Raw genomic sequence first — 25,935 nt, forward strand, 5'->3', positions numbered from 1 at the left:
CCTTCAACTCAGCATGTTCTGTGAATCTTTCAACACAGCCAACTGTTGAGCTGAAAAGGTGCCACACATTCCACCAGCTAGTAAACAATTAAAGATAGAATAATCAAAAAATGAAGCTTTTAACTTTTGGTTCAAGCTTTCTGGTACTCTCTGTCCTTGGCAAGACATCTAGCTGTATGTGTGTGTGTGTATATATATATATATATATATATATATATATATATATATATATATGAGGCCTGAGAGGGCTGAATTTCCAAATGACTATAGACCTGATGATGGGCAGCTTCTGAGATCTGAGCTTGTGGGTGTTGCATCCTTAATTCCATACAAGTGGGTGTTTAGTCCTTCCTGCGGTACCTACAGAGTTCAATGCCTTAGAAGGCTGGAATTACTGCTGTGATGCCAAAACACTCAAGTTAGAGGGCAGATGTGTCCCCTGGGCTTCACGTGGAGTGCTTGGATTTGGGGTGAGTATCTGAGCCAAGCATTCTTGGTTCTTGTGAGAGTGCTACTCCCAGGGACAAAGCACCTGTGGCAGTGTGGTGGCAGCCACACTAGCTGTGGCCTCCCTGGAAAAAATCCAGGTGGCATCTTGCAATCCCAGAATAGACTGAAGCTCCAAGCAGTAGCTGCTGTGCTCAGATAACACCTTGCTGCCCAAATCTCAGCTGGGGCTTGAACAGCTACAGCATCATCCTTCACTTCTGTCCTCATTTCTTTAAAAGTGAGAGTAAATGTTGCTACATAGTCCTAGCAGGTATTCACCACATTTGAAATTGGCATACTTATTTAATGCTCTGTATAATTTAGAAACTTGTTTTCATTCATTCAGGGTTGAAAGCCTTCATTTGATCATTATTCTTCCATGCTTTGCATATCATGTTGCTATACAATCTCTTGTTTTCACTGCTGGTTATCTAGCTGGCTTGGAACCCATCCCCTCTGCTACACTGAGACATAATGATTCATCAGAAACCCATATCTACTGAGAAAATCAAATAGATTTAAAATGGCACTTTCAATCTGTTGCAGCAATGAGGGCTATCACACTCTGGTTGCTAGAGAATTTAATGTAGTGTGTGTCACTGCAATCAGCTGAGCACATCCGCTGATAAGATTGTGGATTTCATCTTGAAGAGATTGTGAACTGTCAAATAATGAAGATAAAGTATGGGAATTATGCCATTGCTGCTATTATGCTCCTTGTCTGTGCCCCATCATGTCTTTCCTTTGCTATTCCATACATCATGTTGTGCTGGTAATGCTCAGGTTCATCAGGAGGGTCTCTGAGAACTTGAAATACACCTTGCAGGACTGTTTTTGTGGCTCACTGCTGGGTGGGCTGGATTCTTTGCTGTGTGAAGCACAACTGTACTGTCTTGTCTTGACAGGCTTGTCTTGAGCCCTGAGGGAAAAAGGGAAAATGCTGCTAAAAAAAATGAGACACTAAAGAGTGGGCCTGACATGCCTGGGTGTCACAGTTCTAATGGTGTCTGTAGAAGATGAGTGCTTTCTCTCCTAAATTTTTATTGTATTCAATTTCTTCAGTAATGACTCTTTATTAGGATGTGAAACATCACATGGTTAAGATTTGAAGCATCACATGACTGGAGCATCTCTTATGAGGAAAGGCTGAGGGAGCTGGGCTTGTTCAGCCTGGAGAAGACCGAGGGGATCTTATCAATGCATACAAATACCCCAAGGGTTGGGAAAGAATGCTTTCAGTAGTGTCCAGTGACAAGATGAGCAGAGTTACCTCCAACTAAGGGACCGCAACAGGGAGATTTTAGCCTTTTCTATGGCTATTAAGGCTGGGCTCTTCAAGTTCAAGCGCTTCAATTTCACTTGCCTTCAGTTCCTTTGAAAACACCGCTTTCCATGTTTGATGGTTAACAGTGCTGCCTCTGCATCTAAAGTCAGCAACAATTTGATCTTGCAAATAGTCCCCTGGGGGCTGCTTCAGTGGCTTTACAAGAGTGAGCTTGAACACTGGCACATTGCTTGTGTGTGCTGCAGACCTGGGATGGTCCATCCGGAGGCCTTTCAGAGCCTTCTCTGCACTGCTTCTCCTGTTTTGTCAGCACTGGAACACAGAAGCCATTCTGTCACTGGGGATGTGTGTGTGCAGCTGGGCTGTCAGCAAGGAATAGATGTGGGCGAGTGGCTGAGGGAGCATGAATGAATGATTGAACAGAGGCAAATGCAATAAAAGCTGGGGGTGGAAAGAGAAGGCTTGGAATCAGCTCACCCACCACTTTAAAATGTTCTTTACAAAGAGGTATACAAGCAAGAAGAGAATGGAGGGGTCTTTACTCCCCCAGCTCTTGGAATACAATGTGGTTTTGGATGTATTTTTGCTTCTATGCTCCCTTTAGGAATGAGAAAAAGGCCTTGGTTGCCAGTGTTCTTAAAAACATAGTTAAATCTCCTGAATAAATAAACTGCAGCTTCTGTGGTGAGTGCAGGGAGTCTTGCTTAACTTAATGCTCCATGGAAAGCTGCTAGATAAGGAGAGCTCGGCTGTGTGAGACTGAGCAAGCAACTGACTATGGGATTTCCTGATATCCTAAAACCCAAAGTGTTTAGCAAATGGATTAGGTCAGTGAAGCAAAACAAATATGCGGATGTTTCATTAGTCTGTTCAGTTTGATGCTATCTCTGACTTATTCATGGGGAGGGAAAAAAAGAGTGTGTTTCCCACCATTGAGCTGGTTTCTCTCTGGGCTGTGTTGTGGTTTGGCTGTAGCTGGCTTGCAGAAGTTTAAGGAAGAATAAAAAAGGAAATTTCAGTGTGGCTGCAGAAGGGTTGGCTGGCATGCCACAGGGAAAAAGCATGTCCTTTTTGGCCTTCTGGGAAGGAAACCAAGCAGAAGGGAGACGTAAGAAGTGTGTGGGTGGATATCTCTCAGCTTTTCTTCCTCAAGGCATATAGCAAGCTGAGATGGGAGGGAATGGAGGGAGGAGGGCGTGCTAGGCTCAGCTGTTCCTACAGATGCAGTAAGCGCTTGAGCAAGGTAGAGCAGGAGAGAAACAAACATTATTATTGTGTGACTTCCTTTGAACTAGGGCACTTAGATGCTTTCCTGTGGTGCATAACTCATTCCAACCCTATCTAATCTTGTTCCCTTTGATTTTGGTTTATGTTAATTTAGTATTCTGTGGAAAACGGAGCCATATTTCAAATGCCTTCTGTCAGCTGCCTGTTAATACAGGTATCTTGAGATCTTCATTGAGGGTTACTCTGCGAGCTCAGGTTAATAACCTTGCAAGTGAACTAAACCAGTCTCCTCCTCGAGGCAAAACAGTTTCTTTTCACCCTGTTGTTGCTGTCCCATGATCACATTCTTACACACGCAATTCAAGTCATGTGCTTCCTCAGGAACACCACTACCATTTTTTTTCAGTATTTTGCTAAATCTGCTGTTTAAATTGGAGCTTGCTGTAATAATACAGAATTTGTTAGAACTTTGCTTTTGTCCAGCTTCAGTTGGACAGCGATCAGAGAGTCTGTGCAGGTTAAATTTCTGCTTTTCTTTGGCAGTATCATAAAAACTCTAAATTATGAGTTTTACAAGGCCAAAATGTGTTTTACAGTACTGGACTGAAGGAAGTAATTCTGTTTCAAGCACCAGCAGAAGCATAGCTGTCTCAAAGACTCTTTTGGGAAGCTGACCCATGCTCTGGGGAGCTGATTTTGTAAGTATCCTGATCTCAGCTTAATTTTGCAAGCAGTCAGTGTTTTGACTCTGAAATGCCTCCAGTGTGCAATCCTGTTTATCTTGCAAGGCTTACAATTAGGCACAAATCTGACATCTAATATGTAAAGCCTGCAAAATAAATAAGAACTGTGTTCAGATGACCAGTCAGAAATAGAATGCAAGATCTGGTTAATGACACTTGAGCAAAACAAACAAACCCATAAAAATTGAGGAAACACAAACCTGTGTGATGGCAATTGAGTTCAGTGTTCAAGCTTATGTAGCAGGAAATATTAACAAAAAATATCCAGAAAATGAATAATCCTGCCTGAGAAGTGTTATAGTGTATCTTTCCCTGAGACTCATTTTACAGTGAGCTCACATCTTGTAAAGCTCTGTTTTAGGTGGGGAGGAGAAAATAAGAAATTATGTGACAATGCTGAAAAGGCAATGAAATTATCAGAGCAGAGGAATGCCACCACTTCTTTCTTTCTCTTGTTTCTGGAATTACCACAGGTGTCTGATACTGAAAGATAAAAATACTTCAGTTTTTTCCCACAGGAGTTAAAGTAATTCCAGCCTCTTCTCAATAAACTAAGGCGAGTCAGGTATGGCATAAATGCAACTTAAAACTCATTTGATGGATTAAGAAGAGAAGAATCCTCTGTAGAGCTGAGTAGAATTTTCTCACTTGTTTTGGTCTCATCACTTTTCAGTCACTCTTCCTTACCAGAGCATTTTTATCACTGCTGGGCCTGATCCATTGAGTGAGATTGAAACTTGAACAAGAAGGCAGTGGAAATGGAGCAAGATAAAATATGCACTGCAGTTCGTGGTACCTAGGTGCCATTGTGTAATAATATTAAACCCAAAGTTTTTAGTATGCTAGGGCTGGAAAAAGCTTTTTAGAATTTTTCTTTTTTTTTTCTCTTTTTTTCTTTTTTTTTTTCTCTTTTTTTCTTTTTTTTTTTTTTTTTTTTAAGTGAAGAAGATTGCTTGGCTCCAAAGGTAATTGATCACTAGAGACAGCATCAGGAAGTTTATTTGTTGCTTCCTGTGGTTATAGATTCACTGAATCCACTCTAAAATAGAAAAGTAATTTAAGTTCTTGACTGTATTGCCTGTGAGGAAGTTTTAATTTAAATGAAGGCTTCCCTTTGTGGTAATGGTGTAATTTACCCCTTGCCTAACCCTTTCCCACTGCCCATCTGCTTTGTGTCTCTCCATGCTTCCTTGTGTGCTGTGAGCCAGAACTATAACTTGGGAGAATGGCAGCTGATGTGGGCTGTGTTTGGTTGCTGGCAGCTGCTGGCATTTGCTTGTCTAGGATTTGATGTCTAGATTTTTGTCTAGATTTTGATGCCTAGTCAGAGATCAGATTTGGGTGGAAAAGGACAGATAAACCTACTAACATGGAAAAATGAGAGGCATGCTGTATGTTCAGTTACTTACTGCTGCCTTGTGGTGCCTGACTCATTTTCTGAGTGTGACTGAAATCTAGGCTGTATATAATCTATATTATGTCTGTGGGATCCTCACCTGCAGCCTGAGGCCACGTGGGTGTTCCTGTGGTGTAATAAACAGCAAAGGCCTGTGCCAGCCCATGCCTTGCAGGTAGAACTGCTTATGATAACCTCAAAAATGACAGCAAAGTTTAACAAGTCTGCTTTGTGATCTCCATTTAAGTTTGGGGGGTTTTCTTCTTTATCTATAAATATCTTTGTATGAAAGGACTTCTGATAACAGCACTTAGTCTAACAAAGAAAGGTATTGCAAGCACCAGACAAGGTGACTGAATTACCCAAATCCACACTAGGAAAAAGTCCTTCAGATAATTGAAGTGCACTGGATCCAGAGTTACTTTCTGAAGAGTTGCTGTAACCCAACGAAGCCTCCTATGTTAGTGGCCTGGGGTGAAATCTTTTGGCCTGTCTTCTGCCAGGATCGAGAACACTGATTCATAATGAGGTATTTTAGCATTACAATTGATAAACCTTAATGCTGACTGATTAAAAATGCCGCTTTTTGTATTTTTAAACCAGACTAGGTGCATTCTCTGTATGGATGGTTAACATTAAGCTTTTTCTGGAGAACATTTTAGTATAGTATGTCACTTGCATCTGCAAACAATTGTAACTTATGTGTGTATTTTTTACAGCTTAGGCAGCCTCAATGGATCCGTCACCTCTGTGGGATCCCTACTCTCTGTGTGTGCGGAAGGTCTTTGCACAAGTGAGCTGAGACCTGAGTGCTTTATTCCTGTTTTTTTTTTTTTTTTCCCTGCAAGAAGAGGCCGATCCAAGCCTTTGAAATTACTGTAGAGAATTGACAGTGCTGCTGGTATGCATCTTCTGATTTCTTGTACTAGGAGTCTGGCATAAACTGACTGCTGCTTCCCTGGGACCACTTTCTGCCTCCATTAAACTCTTTCCTGCTCTCTTGATGCAGTTCTTAATTTCAGCTACTGTGTCCCAGTGTGTCTAGAGTGGCTGAGTCTATCCCTCCACCTTGCTTGTTGATGGCTTGTCTTGGGGCCTATTTCTGGCATGACTCACTCCAGCATTACTGAATTATGACTCTGAAGTTTGTCAGGAAGAAAGTTGCTTACAGTAAATGAAGGGGATGAGCAGTCAGTCTCCATGGCTCTGCCTCCTCTTTGTTATTCACACCCCCTCGAGCACTGTCAGGACAACTCTTGTCATTTTGCTCTTGCTCTTCTCACAGTAGATGTTTCCTGTGAAGACTGAAATTCATCTTCAGCACTGTTTACATTCCTGCACAGAATATAGCTACTTTAGTAAAATGAAGGTAGGACTTGATTATTTATTCTGTCTGCTGCATGTTACACTGATGTTGAAATGCTATGAGTATTTTTTATAGGGTGAACATCCAGCAAGGCCGTGCCACCCCTCATGGATGACAGGTTGCATTCAGAAGGAGAGTTACCCCAGCAAAAGCGGGCAGTCTTTGAGCACTGCTGACTCACTGAAACCTCTCCTGTAATGTGGCTCCTGGCAGATCAAATGATAACTGCAGTCACTGCGGATCTCTCTGCATTGTTTTTCTTTCTCTTGGATGTCACTGTCTTAAAAGGATTTCTTTTTCAATGAGTTATTGGTTCAAATTTAATAGAATACATGTTGCCAGCTGGTATCATTGCTGATGGGTTGGCTACTGACTCTTCTAGCTTACTAATGAAATGAAACTGATATTTTATAAATGAAACTAATATTTTAGAGCGCCTACAACAGGGATCTTGCCTCAGTTAGGCTCTCAGGCTCCTATGATTTACTTAATCATTCATGCACTGCCTAACAGGCAGTTGCTGATGCTCCCTGTTAGTGAAGCACATTGGTTAGCAAAACTTCAGGACTTCTTTGTGTTGGAATGTCTGTTTAGAAACATGCCTGAAGTTCAGTGGCACACCTTGAGGAAATGTATGGAAATCCTGCAGAAGAAAACAGACTGAGTATTGAATATGAGAGGGGTGGGGAACAGATGCTATTTTTTTTTTTTTTTGCAGGAGTATAATGATTTTACTTGTAACTTGAACATAATTATGCTGAGATGAAGAAATTCCCTTTGGAGAAGGAAAAAAAAAGGAATCCATCCCTTAATTTCTCCTCTGGGTCTTGGCTGGCTGCCTCAAAGTATGGGTGGGTGGGAAATCTGTGTGTATAAACAAAACCCAAATGAACAAAAAGCCCTGTTTTCAACTTGTTGCTTAGCCATTGTGGAATTTAGTACCATAGAAATCACATTTTTATGGATGACACGCAGTTTCTCATGAAGATTTTGTAGAGTGGCAAGAGATGATATGGGCTTTGGTGGGGTGCAATTTGTTTGGTTTGGGTTTTTGAAGTTCTACATTATATCAAGAGTCAGAGGAGACTAGAGTGATGAACCAAGCAAATCTGTGGTGCAGCAGAAGTTCTTCATTAAAGTCACAACCGTATGTCTTCCTGTGTCTTGCATCCTTCTGAGACTGCAGTGCACTCCGTAGTAGAGCTGAAAATACTCTTGCTTTTTGTAAAACAGGGCTGCCCAAAACTTAATGATGGTGCTGCCCTACTTGAGATGCTTAGAGCAGGGCTTGGATGAAGCAGCAGAAGCAGAGAACAGGAGTTGCTCTGCTATGGGTAATCCTAAATTCTCCTGGGCTAGAAACTGTGGAATGTCACATTGGAGATGCAAATACACATATGCACACAGAGTGAACTTCTATGTCCTTCTACTTTGTTTTGTGTGTTTGGCAGTGTTGCTGTATTGTTACACTCTGTTTTTTCCCCAGGAAAAACCATACTGTTTCCTTGATGGAAATGCCTGTGCTTTATTTTTGCAAATTTCCAGTTTTGTAGTTTTTTACCATGGACCACAACTCTCTGCATTGCCCAGGTGCCCTCTCACTGGAGCACAGGAGCCACTGGGCCACAGCCTCTCCCTTGGTAGCACAGAGAGCATCCAGATCCTGCCTGGAGGTTTGGGAAGACTGATTCCTTCCCAGGAAAGGCCCCTTCATCTCCTTTGCTACAGAAACAAGCAACAAATGGCAGAAAAGACAGCAGGTACCAATATGAAGAACCTTTTCATTTTTTTGTATTTACTTCTCCATCTACATGTTGTCAACTCAGGAATGCTTGCCAGAGGATACACTGATTAGCTAGGTTTATAAGAAAACAAATACTATATATTATATATATATAAGTATTATTGAGGAGGGAAAGAAGGCCCTCTTAAGAGGGAAATAACAGCTTATATTAATTTAGATTTCCAAATAATTCTCCCCACTCCCATTTCCATGTAGCCAGGTAAGTCCTAGAACATCCCAGCCTCCCCCCTATAACACCTGAGAGCCTCATGGCCCTCAGCTCACAGACACTGACTGCATTTCCAGCTCTGGAATACATTGCAATTTTCAGGGCTTTTGCTGTGGTTCAAATAGCTTTGTATGGTACACAAAGCTATGTTGCCACACTAACACAGCACTCACTTAATATTTATGACTTCACAGCAATACATCTGCAGTATTTGTTGGGAATATTTCTAACAGAAATGCAGGTTTTCCCCAGAGAATGGATAATTTACTGAAAATGTTTAATCAACCCTTTTAAAATAGAAAACAGATTTTTAATTAGTCTAAATCTATATGCTTTTGAGATTCTGTCATTATTTTAAAATTTGAACACTGTCTTTTTGGCTTATTTTTACTCCTAATAGTTCACTTGGCACAATAATTTATTGCGATTGGAAAAATAATAGGAGCCCTGAGGGCTTGAACTTCAAATCCACTATCCTCTTCCAAATTTGGGTGTCACTTTAAAATATGGTTCAGGAGGAAAATGTATTTATATTAAGGAGATTTTTTCTTGTTTTTATCCATGAAATAGGGCAAATCATCTTGCATACTCTTGTATCATCACATGCTCACATAAATTTTGTAGAATAATACTATGGGAATGCAGACCATCATACCCATTAACCATATTTATTCCTTTACTGTTGCTATGTTAATGCAGTAGAAAGCAATTTGGTTTTGTTCTGGATATAAATTACCTTAGTCAACTTACTAAATAAAACACAATTTCCTTGTAAACCAAATTCTTGGAATCACTTTAATGCATTAGTAGGTAATTAGTACTGATTTACATAGTTTGGCTTAAGAAATTAGCTTTAATGTGAGTACAATTATTTAAACTGTTGATGAAATACAATTACTCTTAGGAAACACAAATTTTTACACAGAGTTAGTATAAAAATGTTTCAACAAAAAGTAAAAGCTAGATTTTATTTACTTTCACTTAATCTTTACAGGCTTTTACAATCTTCCTCTTTTGTGCATAAAATCTACTCTTAAACAACTTATGAAGCATAATGGAAAAACTGAAATGACTTCAAAAATTATTAACCAAAGCACGCAATACATCTTTATATAAATTGTCAGCTGTCATCTTGGAAGAAGAAAAAGCAAAGAGAAAGGTGTAAAATTCAGTGATGACTTTACAAGAAACCTTATTAATTTGCTTTAATGATACTGATCTTCTTCCAGAGCAGGCCCTGGCAAGAGGATCCGAGGCACTGGAAGTGCAGCAAGGATCCCACAGCGGTGTCTCAACAGGATGGGCTGGAGCCTGAGGCTGGAACATGTGTGGGATGCCAAGAGGAGGAATCTGATGTGCAGCTTGCTGGAGAGTCACACTGCAGGTAATGATGAAAAATGCCTGTTATTCAAAAGGTCAGGTTTGTTTAGAATAAGATCAAAGTGTATTTGTTGAAATAAGTATGAGAGAATAAAAACCATTCTGTTCCTTCAGGTCCCCCAGCTGAATATAAATTCCCTTATCCTCCTCCCACCTTGTGTAAGGAAAATGTGATTCTTAGCTAAGTTAGCTAAGAACTTTGCATTGGAGTTGAAAACTCAACTGTCTGGAGAGTTAAAACATGAGCAATAGAAAGGTAGGTCTTGAATGTTTATCTGCAATTTTTTTGTAACAGTCAAACATTCAAAAATCTCCCTGAAATTAGTCTTAAAAAAAGAAGTGGTTTCTTTCACCCAGTCTGAAGACAGAAAACAGCAAGAAAACTATGGAGAGGCCATAGTTTGCAGAGGAGGAGAACCTTGCAGTTTGATGAGGATTAATTCACAAACAGAATTTATTGAATGTTCTGGATGAATTGTATTTGCAAGTTCTCCTACATCTGCTTCACCTCTCTCCCACGTAATTATTTTCTTAAAGTGTCAGAAATCACCTATTCTGATCCCAGAGGTAATTCCCTTCTCCTCTTGCATGATTCATCTCACTTTAGCAATGTGGAATTTATAAGCATCTCTCATATTACCCAGTTTTTTGTAATAGTTTTCTCCAGCCTCAGAGCCTGTAAAATTCAAAGAATTTTTACTCATTAAGTGTAGGTGACTTCATCTCCACTCAAGGAAACAGCTCTGTTAGGAATGCCCATGTAGGAGTTAAGCTGCCTCTTGAAGAAGAAGCAATAATTTCTCATTTTCAGCTCAGGTCATAAGACTTTTTTTTTTTTTTTTTGTTCTTATGAGAACTTTTGAAAAGGAGGAGGTGAAGAAGTGATTCAGAGGATAAACAGCAGCAGAGGAGGTACTTATTGTTTCATGGTAGTGTGGACACTGCACTGCAGTGAGCAGGTGAGCAGTTGGCTCCAGAAATGAGACATGGACACACAGTTCTTGCAAGAAGCAACTTCCCTCTCCTTTGCATGAGAGCAGGGTGGTAGAAGAGACCCCACTGAAGAGAATCCATGTTTCGGTTCAAAAATAGAACAACAGCACCACACTGCACTCCCCTCATTGGGAAAGCTGGAGAGGCAAACTGAATCACAGTAACTTAGCTAACAAAGCCTTTAAAAATTCAGTTGTCTTCAGGAATAAACTGCATCAGTTTGCTACTGTGAACTAATATTACTTCATAATATTAATAATATTACATAATAATAACAAAAATATTAATGCTATAAAATATGTTAATATAATAGTAATATAATGAGATACAAATGGAAGCACAGAGGTAGCAGATAGTAATAATTAAACCCCCCAACTATTACAGAGGTCATTAGATGCCCCAAACCCAAGAAACTCATTAGCACAACCATTGGAAAATTCTACTGTTTATGGAGATAGCATCATCACCTCTAAGCTTCCCAGCACTCAAATGACCATTGGTCTTGTGTTTAGTCTGAACACATCGTTGTATCTATAGTTTTCAACTTTTTTCAATATGTTTGATACTGCTTGTGAAATCAGGATGTAGGACTTGATTTTGATACAGCTTTTACATGCATACCCTGCCTTAGTGGCAATAATTGGCAGGAACTCTCTTCAGCTGCACCCAGAGGTGAGCTCAGTGCCTCACTGCTTCCTAATCTGCCCTGCACTAAACAAGAATAGGTTGATAGCTGATAAAAAAGAAGCTCTAGTGCAAACCAGACTGTGTGATGTTAATGGTTTATCTTGTGAAAGGAGAGCCTGTGTCTCAGATGAACTTCCATCCTCCTGTTACACAAATGCACTCTGATGGAAAGTACCTCAACAAGTGTTTGTGTGTGTGTGTGTGTATGTGTGCACCCACATGCACACACCCGCTCTTACCTTGGGTAATTAGGCATTTGTTCCTTATCTGTGAGGCTCCTAGTTGCAGACTAAAAAGAAAAAGATGCAATCAATAATAATTTAAATCAATAAGCTAGGCTTGTGCAAAATATCTTTCAAAGCTGAATAATTCAGAAAACACATTCCTACAATGTGTTTATGTGCTTTACTTTTTATGTGCTTTACTTCAAATAGGAAGACAGCACATGTCCCCGGGAGCAGGGGAGCAAGAGACACTCACAGAAATAAGCAGCTGTTGTGTGGGAGAATGACATGATGTGGATTTGATGCAAATCTTACTCCCACCAGCAAGGCTGGTCACTCTTGGTGACAATTAGGAGAGGTGAGAGATGCATGGATATTAATTGTCTTGATGAAATCCTGTCAGCAGTGGGACTGTGAGTTTGCCTCATGAAGACCTGACTTGGTGACAAATTGGCAAGAAACTGTTTTTTTTTTTTTTTCATTTTCTAGATTTAAACTTTGAGCATTATGTGAAGCTCAAGAAATTGGAAATAAGCCAGGCTAAAGATGTTCCTTCACGAGTCCAATGGACAGTATTGTAAACTACCAACAAGTAAGTATTTTCAAGACTAGAAGTCCTGACTGAAGCACTTTTGAAGCCATGAAGGAAAAAAAACAGCTTTTATACGACTTTCTCACTATCCAAACATAGAAAAATTTGTATGTGCTTCATGATCTCATGTTATTTCAACTTCGCTAAGTTGACTGAAGAAATTTTAGTGCCTGTGAATCCAAATGCCAAAATCAGGTCCTTCTTTTGGTCATCTTCTTGTTGACCTAGCAGGGACAACAGAAATTGGTGGTTGTGCTCAAAAATAAGGGGTGTTTTTTTAGTTTTCAGGGAAATCTACTTAGACACAACCTACAAGCTGGAGAGGCATCAACTGATGAATAAGCAATCTGTTAACAACTTGGACTAAAAACAAGGCACTGATGAGGGCTGGGGAATAAAGCCAGACATTTTGGATAGCAAATGTAATCAATAACCTGCCAGTTTGTAGAATGTGCATAGTGCTCTTCTGGGTGTTTTTTTGATCAAGATGGGAAAGAGATTTGGTCTTTGGCAGCAAGCTGGGCATCTACAGATTTGGAAATCAAAATGTGGCAGAAGAAATTCTGTGGAGGATGCCTTTACTGCAGTGGATTATCTGGCTACTTATAGGACCTTACAGGAACTAGTCAGTATTAAAATGTCTACAGCAAAAGCTAGTAATGTTGCCCTTCTTGATAGGAAGGCCATTTTTAGTGTCAGTACTACTGGTTTTAACAGCTAAGAAATAAATGCTTGCAGTTGAGTAGCCTGTGGAAAAAGCTTTGACCTCTCCACAGCAGACCACTTACCTTGCCAGTCTTGCCAGGGAGGCCAAGACTGAACAGATGAAACAAAGACTGAATTGCTCATTTATCCCATGGGTATATTTGTCATTGGAGGACTACTAAAACATCTAACATTTTTTCCAAGACCTACCATCAACCATTATATAAGTTGTTGGCATTGAAATAATAACAGTTGTACTAACACCGCCACCAATAATAATAAATCAAGCTTAACATTTGCTTAATGCAGTATTTGTCTCCTGAAGTCCAGCTGAGTTATAGATTGTCCTCTGTGGTCTCTGTCTTGCTCATTACCCAGCAATGAAGCAGGGACACCCAATACTCAGTTCTTGCTGCTATGCCAAGCCTGGAGAACAGAGCATCAGTCATTCCCAGTTCTGATGGGACCTGGCACTTCCCTCCCTAGCAAACAAGTTTGAGGTTCTACAGAGATTAGCTGTGAGGGGATAGCTAACTACAAACAACTCAAAGCATCTTATGTAGTTTCTGCAAGCTTGTGCATATTTTTAGGGGCTGGATGACTAAATCTGTGGGATGTGACACACAAGGTGCCATAATGTAACTGCAATAGTAGGCAGATTTTGAAATTCCATGAAACAGCTAAATGAGATTCACATAGGTATTTCAAATACCCAGTGGTGTAGGTAGGCATCACACAGGTTTTTAAATATTCCCATGTGCTAGGAAGTAAAGCCGTGGGATGCACGTGAAAGCTGTATTGTTTTTTAAGACTTTAAAGGAAACTTGTCTAATAATTCTTGACTAAATATTGTCTCAGCTGCTGCCATTTGTTCTTTTGCTGGACACGCACAAACCCAAAACTCTCCAGCCTTGCCTAAGCTTAAGTAGCCTTGCTCAAAGATAAAGTTTCCCATGGGCAATAGGCTCCTTCTAGTTTACTGCTTTGATGTTGCACCCTGAAAAATCTGGGCTACTCAGATTTAAAAGTGGAGCTTTTGTCCACAAATTTTCTGTTTTCCTGAAAGTTTATTTGTGGTATTTGTTTTTGTTGGTTTTGGTCTGTGGGCTAACATCTTGGGGGAAAAAAATGATACTATCAATGTCTACATGTCAGACCAGGTATTTATTATAGAATATTGAGCTAAAGAATTGTCCCTGCCTGTACTTTCTACAAATGAACATTCTACATCCCTAGGCCTTATTTAGTTGTTCTTAAAACAGGGTTTTGTAGAGTGGCAGAACCTTTTGCTTTGCAGTTGCAGGGTATTATTCAGTCCTATACTAAACTGTTACAAAATGAGACGTGAACTTTGAGATAGCATCAAATGTCATAATGGAAGACTGAAATGAGTGCCACTCTCATTATTAACTTCATTATGGTGGAAGCAAGATCAAACTTATCAAGAAACTAAAAATTATGTTCCATAGTAATTTCTAGGAGATATTTTCCTTTCTCATTAAAATAAAATCAAATTCCTTTTCTGACAGACTTCGGATGTGATCTCTTTAAATCCTCAATCAAGACGTCAAAAACTGTCTATGAAAAAGACTATTCAAATCCTGATTTCAAACATGGAGTGCAGAGAAGGAGGGCCATGTTTTCAAAGGTACAGCAGGGAGAGTCTGTATATACATTTATTCTTTGAATAAATCTGAGGACTGCTGACATTCACACACAGCACTTTACTAAATGACATGTGAAACAAAGTGTCTCTCAAATGAATGTTCTCTAGTCTGCTTTCCTTAGGAGCTTCAAAGGAGAAGAGAAGGTGGTTGTCATTTTTGTTTCATAGAACTTATGTCCGGACATAGATATCCTCCCTCTGCAATCCTTGTTTACTCTTGCCATTGATATGCCTTCAGTTCTAGAAGAAGTCCTTTTTTTCAAGCATTGAAATATTTGATTTCTGTTGCTGGACACAGACTATAATGATTCTTCCCTCTTATTTTCTGCAGTGCAAAGCTGCTGATTTATATGCATCACAGACTCTATGACAGTGTAAGAGAGGGCAGTGAGGTTAGGATCAGAAGGGAATATAGTGATCATTATCTGAGTTACTGGATAATTTCACAAAATTAACAATTCTGGTTTGATACTACATTTCTTCTGGTATGATTCAATAATGAACTCTGGAGAAGCAGGACAGCTACAGAGGCAGGACTGCTGCTGTGGCTTTAAAATGAAACCCTACAGACAAATACTTCCCAAAAGTCACCCTTGTCTTCTTATAAGCTGCAGTGAACCCAAGCCCTCAGGCTCTGAGCACCTTGTGAAGGTTTTGCTCAGGACAATGCCTCCCTATCAGCCGCAGAGGATATTAAAGCTGAAATATCTGGACTGCAAAGCTGCTACTGGGCCAGCAGGAATTTCCCTTAATTAATTATAGTACCTCACAAGTTCACATAAATACAATGCAGCCTAAAAGAATAATGAAAGCAGTACTGTGCATTTTCCCTTGCAGTAAGGAACTAATGCATTTAGGTGATAATTTTAAATAGAGATATACAAATGGTACTAAGTCCAATGTGAAAAAAAACCAGTTTTCCTTTCAGCATATGTACTGAAGTCTACAGAAATGAAAGGCCTAAAACCAATATCCTCTAACAGACTCTTTATGTTACAGCAAGAGAAAACTACTTGCAGAAAAAACAGATGCTTTATACTATTGTAGATGACATTCAAACACAAAGAATCTTAAAATATTCTGAGTTGGAAGGCACCAACAATCATCATAGTCTGGCTCCTGGCCCTGCACAGGGCAACCCCAAAAATCCCTTTCTTCTCCCAGAAGGGAAAAAAACATCTTAAATCACCAATGGTATGGTTTTAAATAATGACCATAATACTCACAAAAACTGCTATAGCAGTAGAAAGTTCATAAAAAATTTGAAAATTGATGGCTGATTTACAAATAAAATATTGAAGTAATCAAGCAAATTGTTGTAAAGAAGCCATCTACCCAAATTCTGATGATGCAGTAGGAAATAGGCTACAGAAAAGCTGAGCCACAGAGACTTGGTAAATTTTCTGCCCCATTAACTCACAGTGAGTTCATCTTTGGGATGAAATCTTGACACTGCTGAAAGCTTGATTATGCTAAAATAAATGTGGTCAGATACAGAAAATGTTCATTACAAATTCAATGCCCGATCCAAAAGGGTTTGGATCAGACCTCTGCACAACACTTACAGTTGTTCAGGGTCCTTAAGGCAGAAAAAGCAGAACTTACCATCCAGGTTTTCATTTTCTTGTCTGTTTCTGACAGTGGTGTCTCTCAGGTGATGAACTGTTTCCTTTAAGTAAAAAAAAAAAAAAAGCATAAAACCAGCAGCAGAAATCAATAATGGAAATTTACTGTAGAAATAGTAAGACACTATAAAAAGCTGAATTCTTTAGCATTCTGAACATCAAGCATCTCTCTCCTGGAAAGAAGTTTTAAAAGACTGAAAAATGCTTATAATGCTAAGTTTAAGATTTTTACCTAAGACTCTTGTGGAGTTATCCCTGCCAGCAGTAAGTTAAAATTATTCTGGCATTGGATCACAGTCTTGGGTATTCTTTTCTGTTTGGTTGTGGGTTTTTTTTGTTTTGTTTTGTTTTTTTTTGTTTTTTTTGTTTTTTTGAAAAAAAATGGTTTTGGTTTGTTTTTTTTAATGGAAAAGCATTTTTTTTTCAAAAATCCAAATGAAGGACAAAAAACTTCAGTGACAGCATGAAGTCAGTTCATCATGTTTGTAGAGAACTAAGAAGAAAAGACTTCTCTGTGGAACAAAACCAAAGAAAAGTCACATATGCGATGCAGGATAAAAACCACCACTACAAAGTAGCTTTTTCCCTGAAGCACTGAATACAGGCCAAGTAAATCTTCCTTGAAATATGGGCATCTTCTAGTTTACCAAGAAAAAGACTTATAACTTGGTGATGCTATCATGGTACAGATTAGATATCTTCCTGCACAAGAAATGCCCCTGACTAAGAGCAATCCCAGCAATTCATCCACATGCTTGGCTGCAGATGGATTTGGAAGGTGGCATCCTAGTGCTGTGCTGCTGCTGCCCAGCTTGGGAAAGGGCCCCCAGACTGTTCCAGGACCTTGCACTTTTGTTGTTAAGTGTTCCACTGTGATGATAAAGCTCAAACTTTCAAGTAGATGCAAACACAAAGAGCACTCTCTTTGCTGGCAGCATCTGATAGCTCTTTCACTCTGAAAAGCAGCAGACTAGCTTTGCTTTTCTTTTTTCTACTAAATGACCTAAAGTACAACAAGAAATTATTTTTGTTAATGCATGACCTCATATAAAACAAGGGCATAACCTCTTCCTCCGTGTGTCTTTTTAGAAGTAATTAACAAACATCCTCTCCATGATTTACAGCTTTGATGCAGTACTTTCAGTGACTCAGTGTGTGGGTTTTTGTAAATCCTGTTTTTGTGTACCTCAATTTACTCCATAAATTGAATACAAAGCAGCTGTAGAGCATTGCCAACAATTGTGGATTTCACTAAGTATATTCAAGCTTTTCAGTCAGGCATAAAGCCTGGTGTAAGTTAATATACTGTAATTGCTAGAATAAATGTATGCTTGATATAGTCAGGTTTTGTTAGCTGACACTGCTCAGTAGCACATTTGGTTTGTCTGGTGACATAAGGTTTGTGGTTTCATGAAAGATGCACATCACCCAACAGTTTAAAACACAAGTCTTAGCAGACCAGCATGTTTAACTCTGGACTTAAACCAAACTCAGAAAACCTCTCAAACAACAGTAGGAACAGGTATCTAGAAGATTCAGAACCATAACCAGCAAGTTCCTTGGGAGCTGATTTGCATATAAATAATGATTATTACTTTTGACTTCGTATGCAGAAGCCAAAACACAAGAACTTGTTTTTAGAATATCTGATCAAGATTCCTATCAAGGAACAAATTTCAAACTCATACCTGTTGAGTGGATGGTAGTCTCTGCCTTTTGTTCTGCCACAGTTTAAATCTGTCAAGGGCTTCATCCACAGAAATTGCCCCCTCTTTCACCTGTTTCTGCAAGTGGATGAGTTCTTCCTGTTCAGGAGGGATCCTGTGTACCACAGTGCTGTAAGTTACTGTCTCAGTGTGGCCTCTGTTTGCTTCTACAACAAAATGTACAACGTAAGAAATGCAACAAATCAGTGAGGATTCTAGCATTCCTCTTTGGCAGCAGAGCAGCACCCCAAACATTTCCTTCATCACTGCTGCCCTGGTCCATGGATTGTCCATTAGTGTTGGTTCATAAAATAATTTCCTTCTAGCACTACAGTTACAGTACTGACATTTAAAAAGAAAAGGTTGCTATATAAAATATCCAGAGCACCTTTTTATCCTTTCTTCTTCTATGTCATACATTACATATCACAAAAGTTGTGGCTAAAATTTGGTCAGGAAGCATCTTGAAATTTCAAAAGATTGTCTTCCTCCAAGGAAGGAAATACATTACTAAATACATTGCAGCAACAAGAAAACACTGCAGCCCAGTGCTCCTGGAGATTATGACAGAATGCACAGCTGAAGGGAGATGTGCATTATCTGATTCACAGCTTGCTCCAGGGAGGTGTATCACTGCTTCTCCCCAGGATACTGATTCTGGAATGGCTGATCCAGAACACGTGAGCAGCCATGGAACAGGGGCTCTGAGTCCTCTATGAGGCTGTTGCATCTGTTTCACTGCATGGGAGGTGTGGCTAGAATAAAAATTTAAACCATAAATATGATTCGGGTCAGTTTTTATGTTCCATCATGCACCACTATCTTCATTTCAAGCAAGGAAGGTACCATTAATGGAATCTATAGCAGCAACATTGCAATGTGCTACAACTCAAGTAACAACTGGACTGCCACAAGTAATCAACTTTGCATGCATCTTGGGGTACCCAGGAGAGAACTGTTGCTCTCTCCACTTCTCTCTTTCCATGGCTGGAATTACTTCCCAGCTAAGCCCTCCTGTCCTTCCTTGTCTTGGCTTTAACACAATCAGGAAGGGAAACAGAAAAGTGTAAAGTAATTCTGACTCTATAAATCTTTCCCATAAGACTATAACTTTCAGTTTTCTTTCTTTAATCTGATCTCTTAATGTTGCAATACCATTAAGGATATAAATTGTAGGTGGCAAAACAGATGCTAAATCACCCAAAATCAAGCCACAGCAAAACTCTCCTAGCTCTACTGAAAAATATCACAGCAGTTAAAGAGCTAAATTAAATTCTGTACCAGGATTCCTGGCCTCGCAGTATGTCCTGCTGTTGTCACTGGTCACTCGACAGGCCTTTTGCTGAAACACTGCAACAAAATTAGGAATATAAATTAGCTGAAAAATGGCAATAAAAACCATCACATTCTCAATGAAGGGAGGAAACTCATAAAAGCAAGCTGGAATACATTTTTTGTTCTAGTCTAAGAGTATTTTTCAACCCACTTGTCAGTCTAATGTTAATTACTCAAAAAATTGTTCTGTTGCACAGAATGGCAGGATTACTGATGTTACAGAAACCATTACAAGACACTTTGAAGAAAATTAAAAGGATTTATCACACTAGCATATTACGTGTCTAGAAGAAACAGCAGGATCTCAGAGTTCTGCAGATGGTACAGACACCATAGCCTGTTCCTTATTTTATGGGGAAAACTTGGGCAGAAAAAACCCCAATAGTACCAGGTGAGAATAGTGACACTGCTGAATAAAGTGTGTGTGTATATTTGCGTGTACTTTATTCAAGCACTAGAAACGGCAAAGCACAACCCCCCAGTTAGAGCAGCCCACCATTCCCACTCCTGTGAAGTGCCCAGAGTACAGCCAGCCTCGATACACCCTGAAATGCAGCACCCAAACTTTTGCTGGCAGCCTATGTAGCACCCAGGAGGTGGGAATTGCTCAGTTTCTGACACAGCCTCTGAGTTGTCTATTCATCTAAAGATGAAGAAATGTAAGTAGGTTTCTCTCAAGTCTCAGTTCTGATTTTCGCTAAACAAATGGACATTCTAGAACCTAGAATAATTCCTGCCAATTAAATAATCCTCTGTCATCACTGCAATGCAGCAAATGTGCCAGTTCAATGGAGCAAATATTTTCCTGGGGACTGAGGCCCAGGCCAAGGGAGCTCTGCTCAAGCGGCTGAGCAGGCACGCTCTCACTTAATGTCCCTAGCTCAGCCAAACACTGTTACATTTTAACTTTTTAAATACTTTCTCTGTAATTATCAAAAAATCCTACAACGTATGTTTGCAGTGTTTTCTTCTCTGCTTGAAATAGTATTCTCCTTCTAAAGATGAAATTAAAATAATGAGAGCACAGAGGTAATGCAGGCAGCCTGAATTTTACTGCATAAAGAGGAGAAGGGACATACTCAACAATGCGCCTGATTGGAAAGCACTTTAATTGATAGGCCTTGAAATTTCTGCTGAGTTTTGCAGTGTTGGAGTAATCAGAAATGGAATTACTCTTCCAGTGAAAAGTAAAATTGTTAAAACCACTTTATGTGCTGCATCTTGCTGAAATGATTTTAGTTGGCAGCAAGTATTCAGTGTGGGTGAGGTCAGTGAAAACAAATGCCTGTTTGTGGAATGCCTGGAAAGGCAGGAACACTCCACTGTACAACTGCCATAGGTTTAGGGAGAACTCTGGGAATTCACCCTTTCATTCCCACATTCCAGTTACTTATGAGCTACTTGAACACAGCAGTGAAATAAAAGAAACAGGCAATCTTGAACAGGGATATATTGTATTACTTTTTAATGGAAGATAAACTAGTAAACAATTCCACTTCATTCCCTCTCCTCTCTTCAGCTGCTACAGGATACAGATGAAGTTCTTTGCAAGCCCTAAATACATTTTTATGTCTCAGGCAGTAAGGCTTCCCTTTGGGAATGTAATGTAATCTCAATATTCTTCTAGCAAAGCAAACTCAGAGAGAATGAAACTACTGCAATATTTTCTAATAGGACATGAAACCAGAAAACAACATTTAAAAAGTGGGACAAAATACAAATTTTGTGGTAAATATGCAGAACTCTGGGAAAATTCCTAATGTAAGTCTTGGAAAGTGAGTGGGATCCAATTCTGAATTGCCTGTTTTATATTAGACTAACTAAAGATGTTGTTTCAGGCTGTCTGGACATGCAGATAAATAATATTATGAGGCTTGAAATTTGGTTAATATTTTCTTGGTTAGCACCACCAATGGTTAGAAAAATTTGAAATCTAAGTCTTCTGGGTATAATTCTGAACTAAGAAAACCACTTTATGGTAACAAACTGCAAGTAACTGTGGTGAGTATACAGGGTCTAGAAAAAGAGAATGAAAGTTTTTACAATAGCTGCAGGTTGACGAAAGGGCCAGGAATTTGATTTTCAGAATTAACTGAATCTAGAACAAAGCTGTAATGTTAAGGAGCCACAGGTGCACAATGATATTTCAAAAATGGTTTAGCGACATAATTAGGAAACACAGGAAATCAAAACATGGGAAGAGTTAGATCATGGGAGAGAAGAACTCATATCAGCTAAGAGGCAATGATCAACTAACACATGGTCTATAATTTGTATTTTACTTTACTCATCTAAACTATGAGGGATGTTGCCTAATTTATTGAATTGGCAACATATCTCTAAAAATGAAACAAGAGTTTCCACTACGCACCAGTGATTCAAACAAAGCTAGACTGATGAACCTACTTCTGAAAGAACATATGAGCTAATCATACCTAATGCATAGTTACTTGACACTTTCAGTAGCACAAACACAAAGGTGAAAACACAGTGATTAAAAAAATCTATCAATAAATATAACTATTCTGAATTCAGCTTGCCTAGGAAATTCAAGATGCATTGCTTCAATGAGCTGATGTTCCAAACAAAATTATATATTACTGTTTTCCTTAGGAAACACTCTAAATTTAAATACAGGAAAACAAAATCTTTATATGAACACACGGCTAAGTGATAATTCAAATGAATTAGTATACTAGAGTTGCACTTAGTAACACAACTCAGTTGCAAATTACAGTGGGTTTGCACACTGCCTCCTTACTCTTCGTAGGTTTTTGCTTCATTCATTTTAGAATCATCATGTAATTAATTCATGATTAATGGAAGAATGGAGAAGGAGGGGTGAATTGCTGTTTAGGATATTTTGCAGGGAGAGACTCCTGCCTTTGTCCATTCAACTTTTTCCACATTATTTAAACATTTTAACATTTAAACTGTGTATGCATAGCACCTAGGCAAATAAAGCCTCTAAGTTCTTTTTTTCTGGTAGGGATTGGATTGTAAATTAGATGTAGCACAGCAAGAGATGACAAATGACAGAGAATACTAAGGAAGGAGTATAGTAGAATGATGCTTATTATTCAGGAGAGGAGAACTCTGCAGATGTTTGTTCACATCTTTTTAGATCTATTTTCCTTTTGTCTGTTTTGTTTGCTAACGCACCGAACATCACTCAGCATGAGGACTCAAGAGAGGTCATCAATGCAATGCTAACCAGTAAGTTTTGTAAGAGATGATTAATGACCACTTCCAACATTTATACAAAATATTTCACATATTCAAAATGAAAATAAAAAATTCCAGTGACTCATAACATGAAATCAACTAAGGAAATGGGATCTTGTAAACAGATTTTTTTCTTTTCACAAGGCAAGGCAGCTGGGCATGGATTAAAAGAATATCATCATGGCTCATGAATCTGATCTAGGTAGATCCAGGTATTATGGTGCAAGTAACAAAGGCTCAAATCTCAGAAGCTGTCCTGTGAGGGCAGCATCGGTGTCTGGGTACACCTACACCATGACGATGCAAAGGGAAAAAGACTGAGCAGTCTTAAGTGCATCAGTGCAGGAAAACGAGTGACCACATCTACACTGATACAGGGATTCTGATCAGACCTAAATGGGCAGCCTGGCACTCAAGATGTTTTTGAGAACACACACTCATATTTCATCAGAATACAGACTAGGTGATGCCAAGTGCACCTGCAGAAATACCAACCTGCCACTTTGCTCCTTTACATTGCCAGGGCTTTTCAGTGACAGCATCATGTCCATTCATCCCAACTTAGGCTATTGCCAGCCTAAGATGGGATGAGTGGATCTCTATTCTACCTTCCACAGCTATTTAGCTGGCTGAGAATGAACCATTCCGTTTTCTCAGACCAAAAGCAAAATTATTTTAAAAGGAATTACGGTGTAATGACAATGTGAAAATATTAGTCCAAAAATAAACATATGCTCACCAGCAATTCCCTTCACAATTTGCAGTGAGATTGTGAGTTTGACAAATATGAGCTCATATTTGTTAGAATCCCAGCAACTTTGGTCACAAAGGGACCTCAGGAGATTCTACAGAGATGACTCCCCTAAAATGAAGCAAGATAATAAAAATAATACCAGAACCCCCTTCTTACAGAACGAGTAAAGAGTGAGTGAGTGAGTAAGAGGCACCAGCGGTTAGTTCAAGGTGCTGCTCAGGAGATGGTGTCAATGTACTGTACACAGTACACAATGAAAACAGTTCTCACATCTCTGCTCTTGTCAGAATTTTGACTTAGTGCATCATCGAAGCTGGAAGGACTTTAGTGATATACTCAAGGAGAGTTTGCTCCAGGGTGTAAAACCTGAATATACTTCTTTAGTCCCATTTTTCTTGAGCAGAGAAAAGCAAAAAGGGAAGGACTCTATACATGGTTTTACTACAAATACGGTATTTGGAACAGTTTGGTTTGCAGCCAGACAGCATCCCATAAATATTTTTCTCTCTCTGTACCTTATTTAGTACTTTTCAATCTACCAAAGTTCAGATAGCATAAAATCTGATTGAATGCAGACAATGATAGCATAAAATCTGATTGAATGAAGACCAGGGTGAAGCTGGTATATCACTCCCAACCAGGTCTGTAAGAACAGTCTAACTACCAGCCAAACAGTGCTCCCTAGTATTTCATTCATGGAAAAACACCCTTAAGTTAGGAATACATAATGAAATTCATCTGCAGTGCAGTACTTTATACTCACTGTAGGAGAGTACTACAGAATCTCTCTGTGGGACATAAATGTTTTGCAATTTGCATGGACTCTGAGGCTTCACTTTGGAAACCCCTGCTTTAGAGCATTTAAACAATTGGCTTAATAAGAATTACTGGCTCAGGATGTGATCATTGTATTTCCCAGTAATCAGCCTGATAAGTTTCCAAGACACTAACAGTTCTGTTCTGGATTTTATTTATTCACTTCAGTGGGTTTATGCTGTCTATCCTGTAGGTGAGACATTCTGCTTCCCTAAAAATATCCACTGGATGCTACTTCTTCTGCATACCCTATGATTTTGATGAGCAATGAGAATGTTATTCTCCACTGGAACAGTAACTGGAAAATACATTTTTCCACTTTTAATTTTTAAACCTATGGTGAGGTCCCACAGACAGCTATCTTTAAATAGCAAAATGTTTTCAGTGCACAGAAGGGAAATACATTCCTTCAGGGATTTGAGAGAGGTTTGCAGAGAAATAAAGTCTATAGCATAGGAAATTTATGCTGTTGTAGGACAGGTATCCTTGTTGCAGAGAAACCCTTTCATACTAATGGTCTGGTGATGAGAGATAAATGACTAAACCAGAACAGTAATGTAATCCTTAACCCTGAAGGAGTCCTAGTAGGTAAGGCTTCAAGAAATGGCAGGGGCATTGCAGAAACTCATGTATCTGTCCTACAGCTACACAAAGGACTTTGGTTTCCAGCTCAAACAAACTTGGTATCAATAGGGAACATTAAAAATTGCACTCTAAACTGGAAATACAACACCTTCAAATGTTTATTTAACAGTTGTTTTGGCAGCAGACAATTGAACAAAACACTGAAATAACCTTCAGAGGAATACTTAGCACTTAAGGAATGGTAAGGGAGCACAGTAAGAGAGCACACCATCTGGACAATGAGCTACTTGGCACCAACTTGCAGCTCCACTGGTTGATAAGCCTTTCACACACAAGATAAAATTCTTGCAGTGGACTAAATTAAAGAACAAATCTACTCTCTGTTAATAATGCAGTCTGTTTACCAGTGTTCAATACAGCAGTTTGAATGCTCATTAAAATTTGAAAGTATAATAAATGAAACTGAGTAAAAGTGATTAGAACATTTATGTTTTAAATCTTTCAACTCCCCCATGTTTCTCAGAATTTATGTGTCAGCAAATTTAAGGCAGATGCTCAAACTGTAAATTGTGGTAGTTCAGTTGTGACATCTTGCATTCCTGACTGTTTACAGCCTAGGTTTTAAAGTGTAGATCTTGCCCTGAAAGTGACTCTTGTCAAATCCTATGTTTGCTTTCTATAGATCAACTCTTCCCTATCCTCTTTTGCAGAACACCAAGTGGGGTAATCTACAGGGAGCAGGCTTTCTGCCCAGTGTAAACTTGATATTCCATGTATTTGAAAGCTAGTTATTACAAAGAAAGCTATTTGCTTGCTTTCTTCTTGGTTGCTATTCTCATGGAAGCACCACCACTTTTGCTTAAAGGAGAATATACTCTTTTGTAATGTCATAGCCTTCATTCAACGTGTGGTGAAAGCACTCATGGAAATTCAGCCATTTGATTTCTCCAGATGGATATAAAAATAAATTTAAAAGAGTCACCGCATGCAATCCAGGAGGAAAAAGGCATTTCTGCTATGCAATGCTTACTTGTCCCTACAAATAAATGAGCCTATCTATGGGTACATAAAGCACAAGAAAAAAATGCTCCTCATGCATCTGTGCATAGCACAATCACACCAGC

General features: G+C 39.1%; 1 protein-coding gene and 1 long non-coding RNA gene across 11 annotated transcripts in view; one reads left to right on the top strand and one right to left on the bottom strand.

Annotated features, from left to right (window-relative positions):
• Window positions 1-214: 214 nt before the first annotated feature.
• On the top strand, window positions 215-14,772 carry LOC110471149 (uncharacterized). 3 transcript variants are annotated; one of them, XR_014955176.1, is made up of 6 exons: window positions 215-6,509; window positions 7,225-8,266; window positions 9,748-9,902; window positions 10,013-12,160; window positions 12,292-12,394; window positions 14,629-14,772. It is a non-coding gene; the product is annotated as an uncharacterized LOC110471149 (long non-coding RNA). The 3 variants fall into 3 exon arrangements; XR_014955177.1 differs by having other exon boundaries at window positions 8,052-8,266; XR_014955175.1 differs by having other exon boundaries at window positions 8,097-8,266.
• The window catches only part of BANK1 (B cell scaffold protein with ankyrin repeats 1), a 132,183-nt gene continuing 115,530 nt past the window's right edge, over window positions 9,283-25,935 (bottom strand). For 6 of the 8 annotated variants that reach the window (XM_085579031.1, XM_077782960.2, XM_085579030.1 and 3 more), the window contains 5 exons: window positions 19,378-19,446; window positions 18,079-18,263; window positions 16,371-16,434; window positions 11,818-11,867; window positions 9,283-9,896 (listed from right to left, as the gene is read on the bottom strand). In XM_085579031.1, coding sequence (XP_085435157.1) covers window positions 11,857-11,867; window positions 16,371-16,434; window positions 18,079-18,263; window positions 19,378-19,446 — 329 coding nt within the window. In that variant the 3' untranslated portion in view covers window positions 9,283-9,896; window positions 11,818-11,856. Of the gene's footprint in view, window positions 9,920-11,817; window positions 11,868-16,370; window positions 16,435-18,078; window positions 18,264-19,377; window positions 19,447-25,935 lie in introns of all 8 variants that reach the window. The other 2 variants (XM_085579027.1, XM_085579028.1) reach the window with 2 other exon arrangements.

Source organism: Lonchura striata, chromosome 4 (assembly GCF_050655825.1).
Source record: "Lonchura striata isolate lonStrDom1 chromosome 4, ASM5065582v1, whole genome shotgun sequence".
Lineage (NCBI taxonomy): Eukaryota > Metazoa > Chordata > Aves > Passeriformes > Estrildidae > Lonchura > Lonchura striata.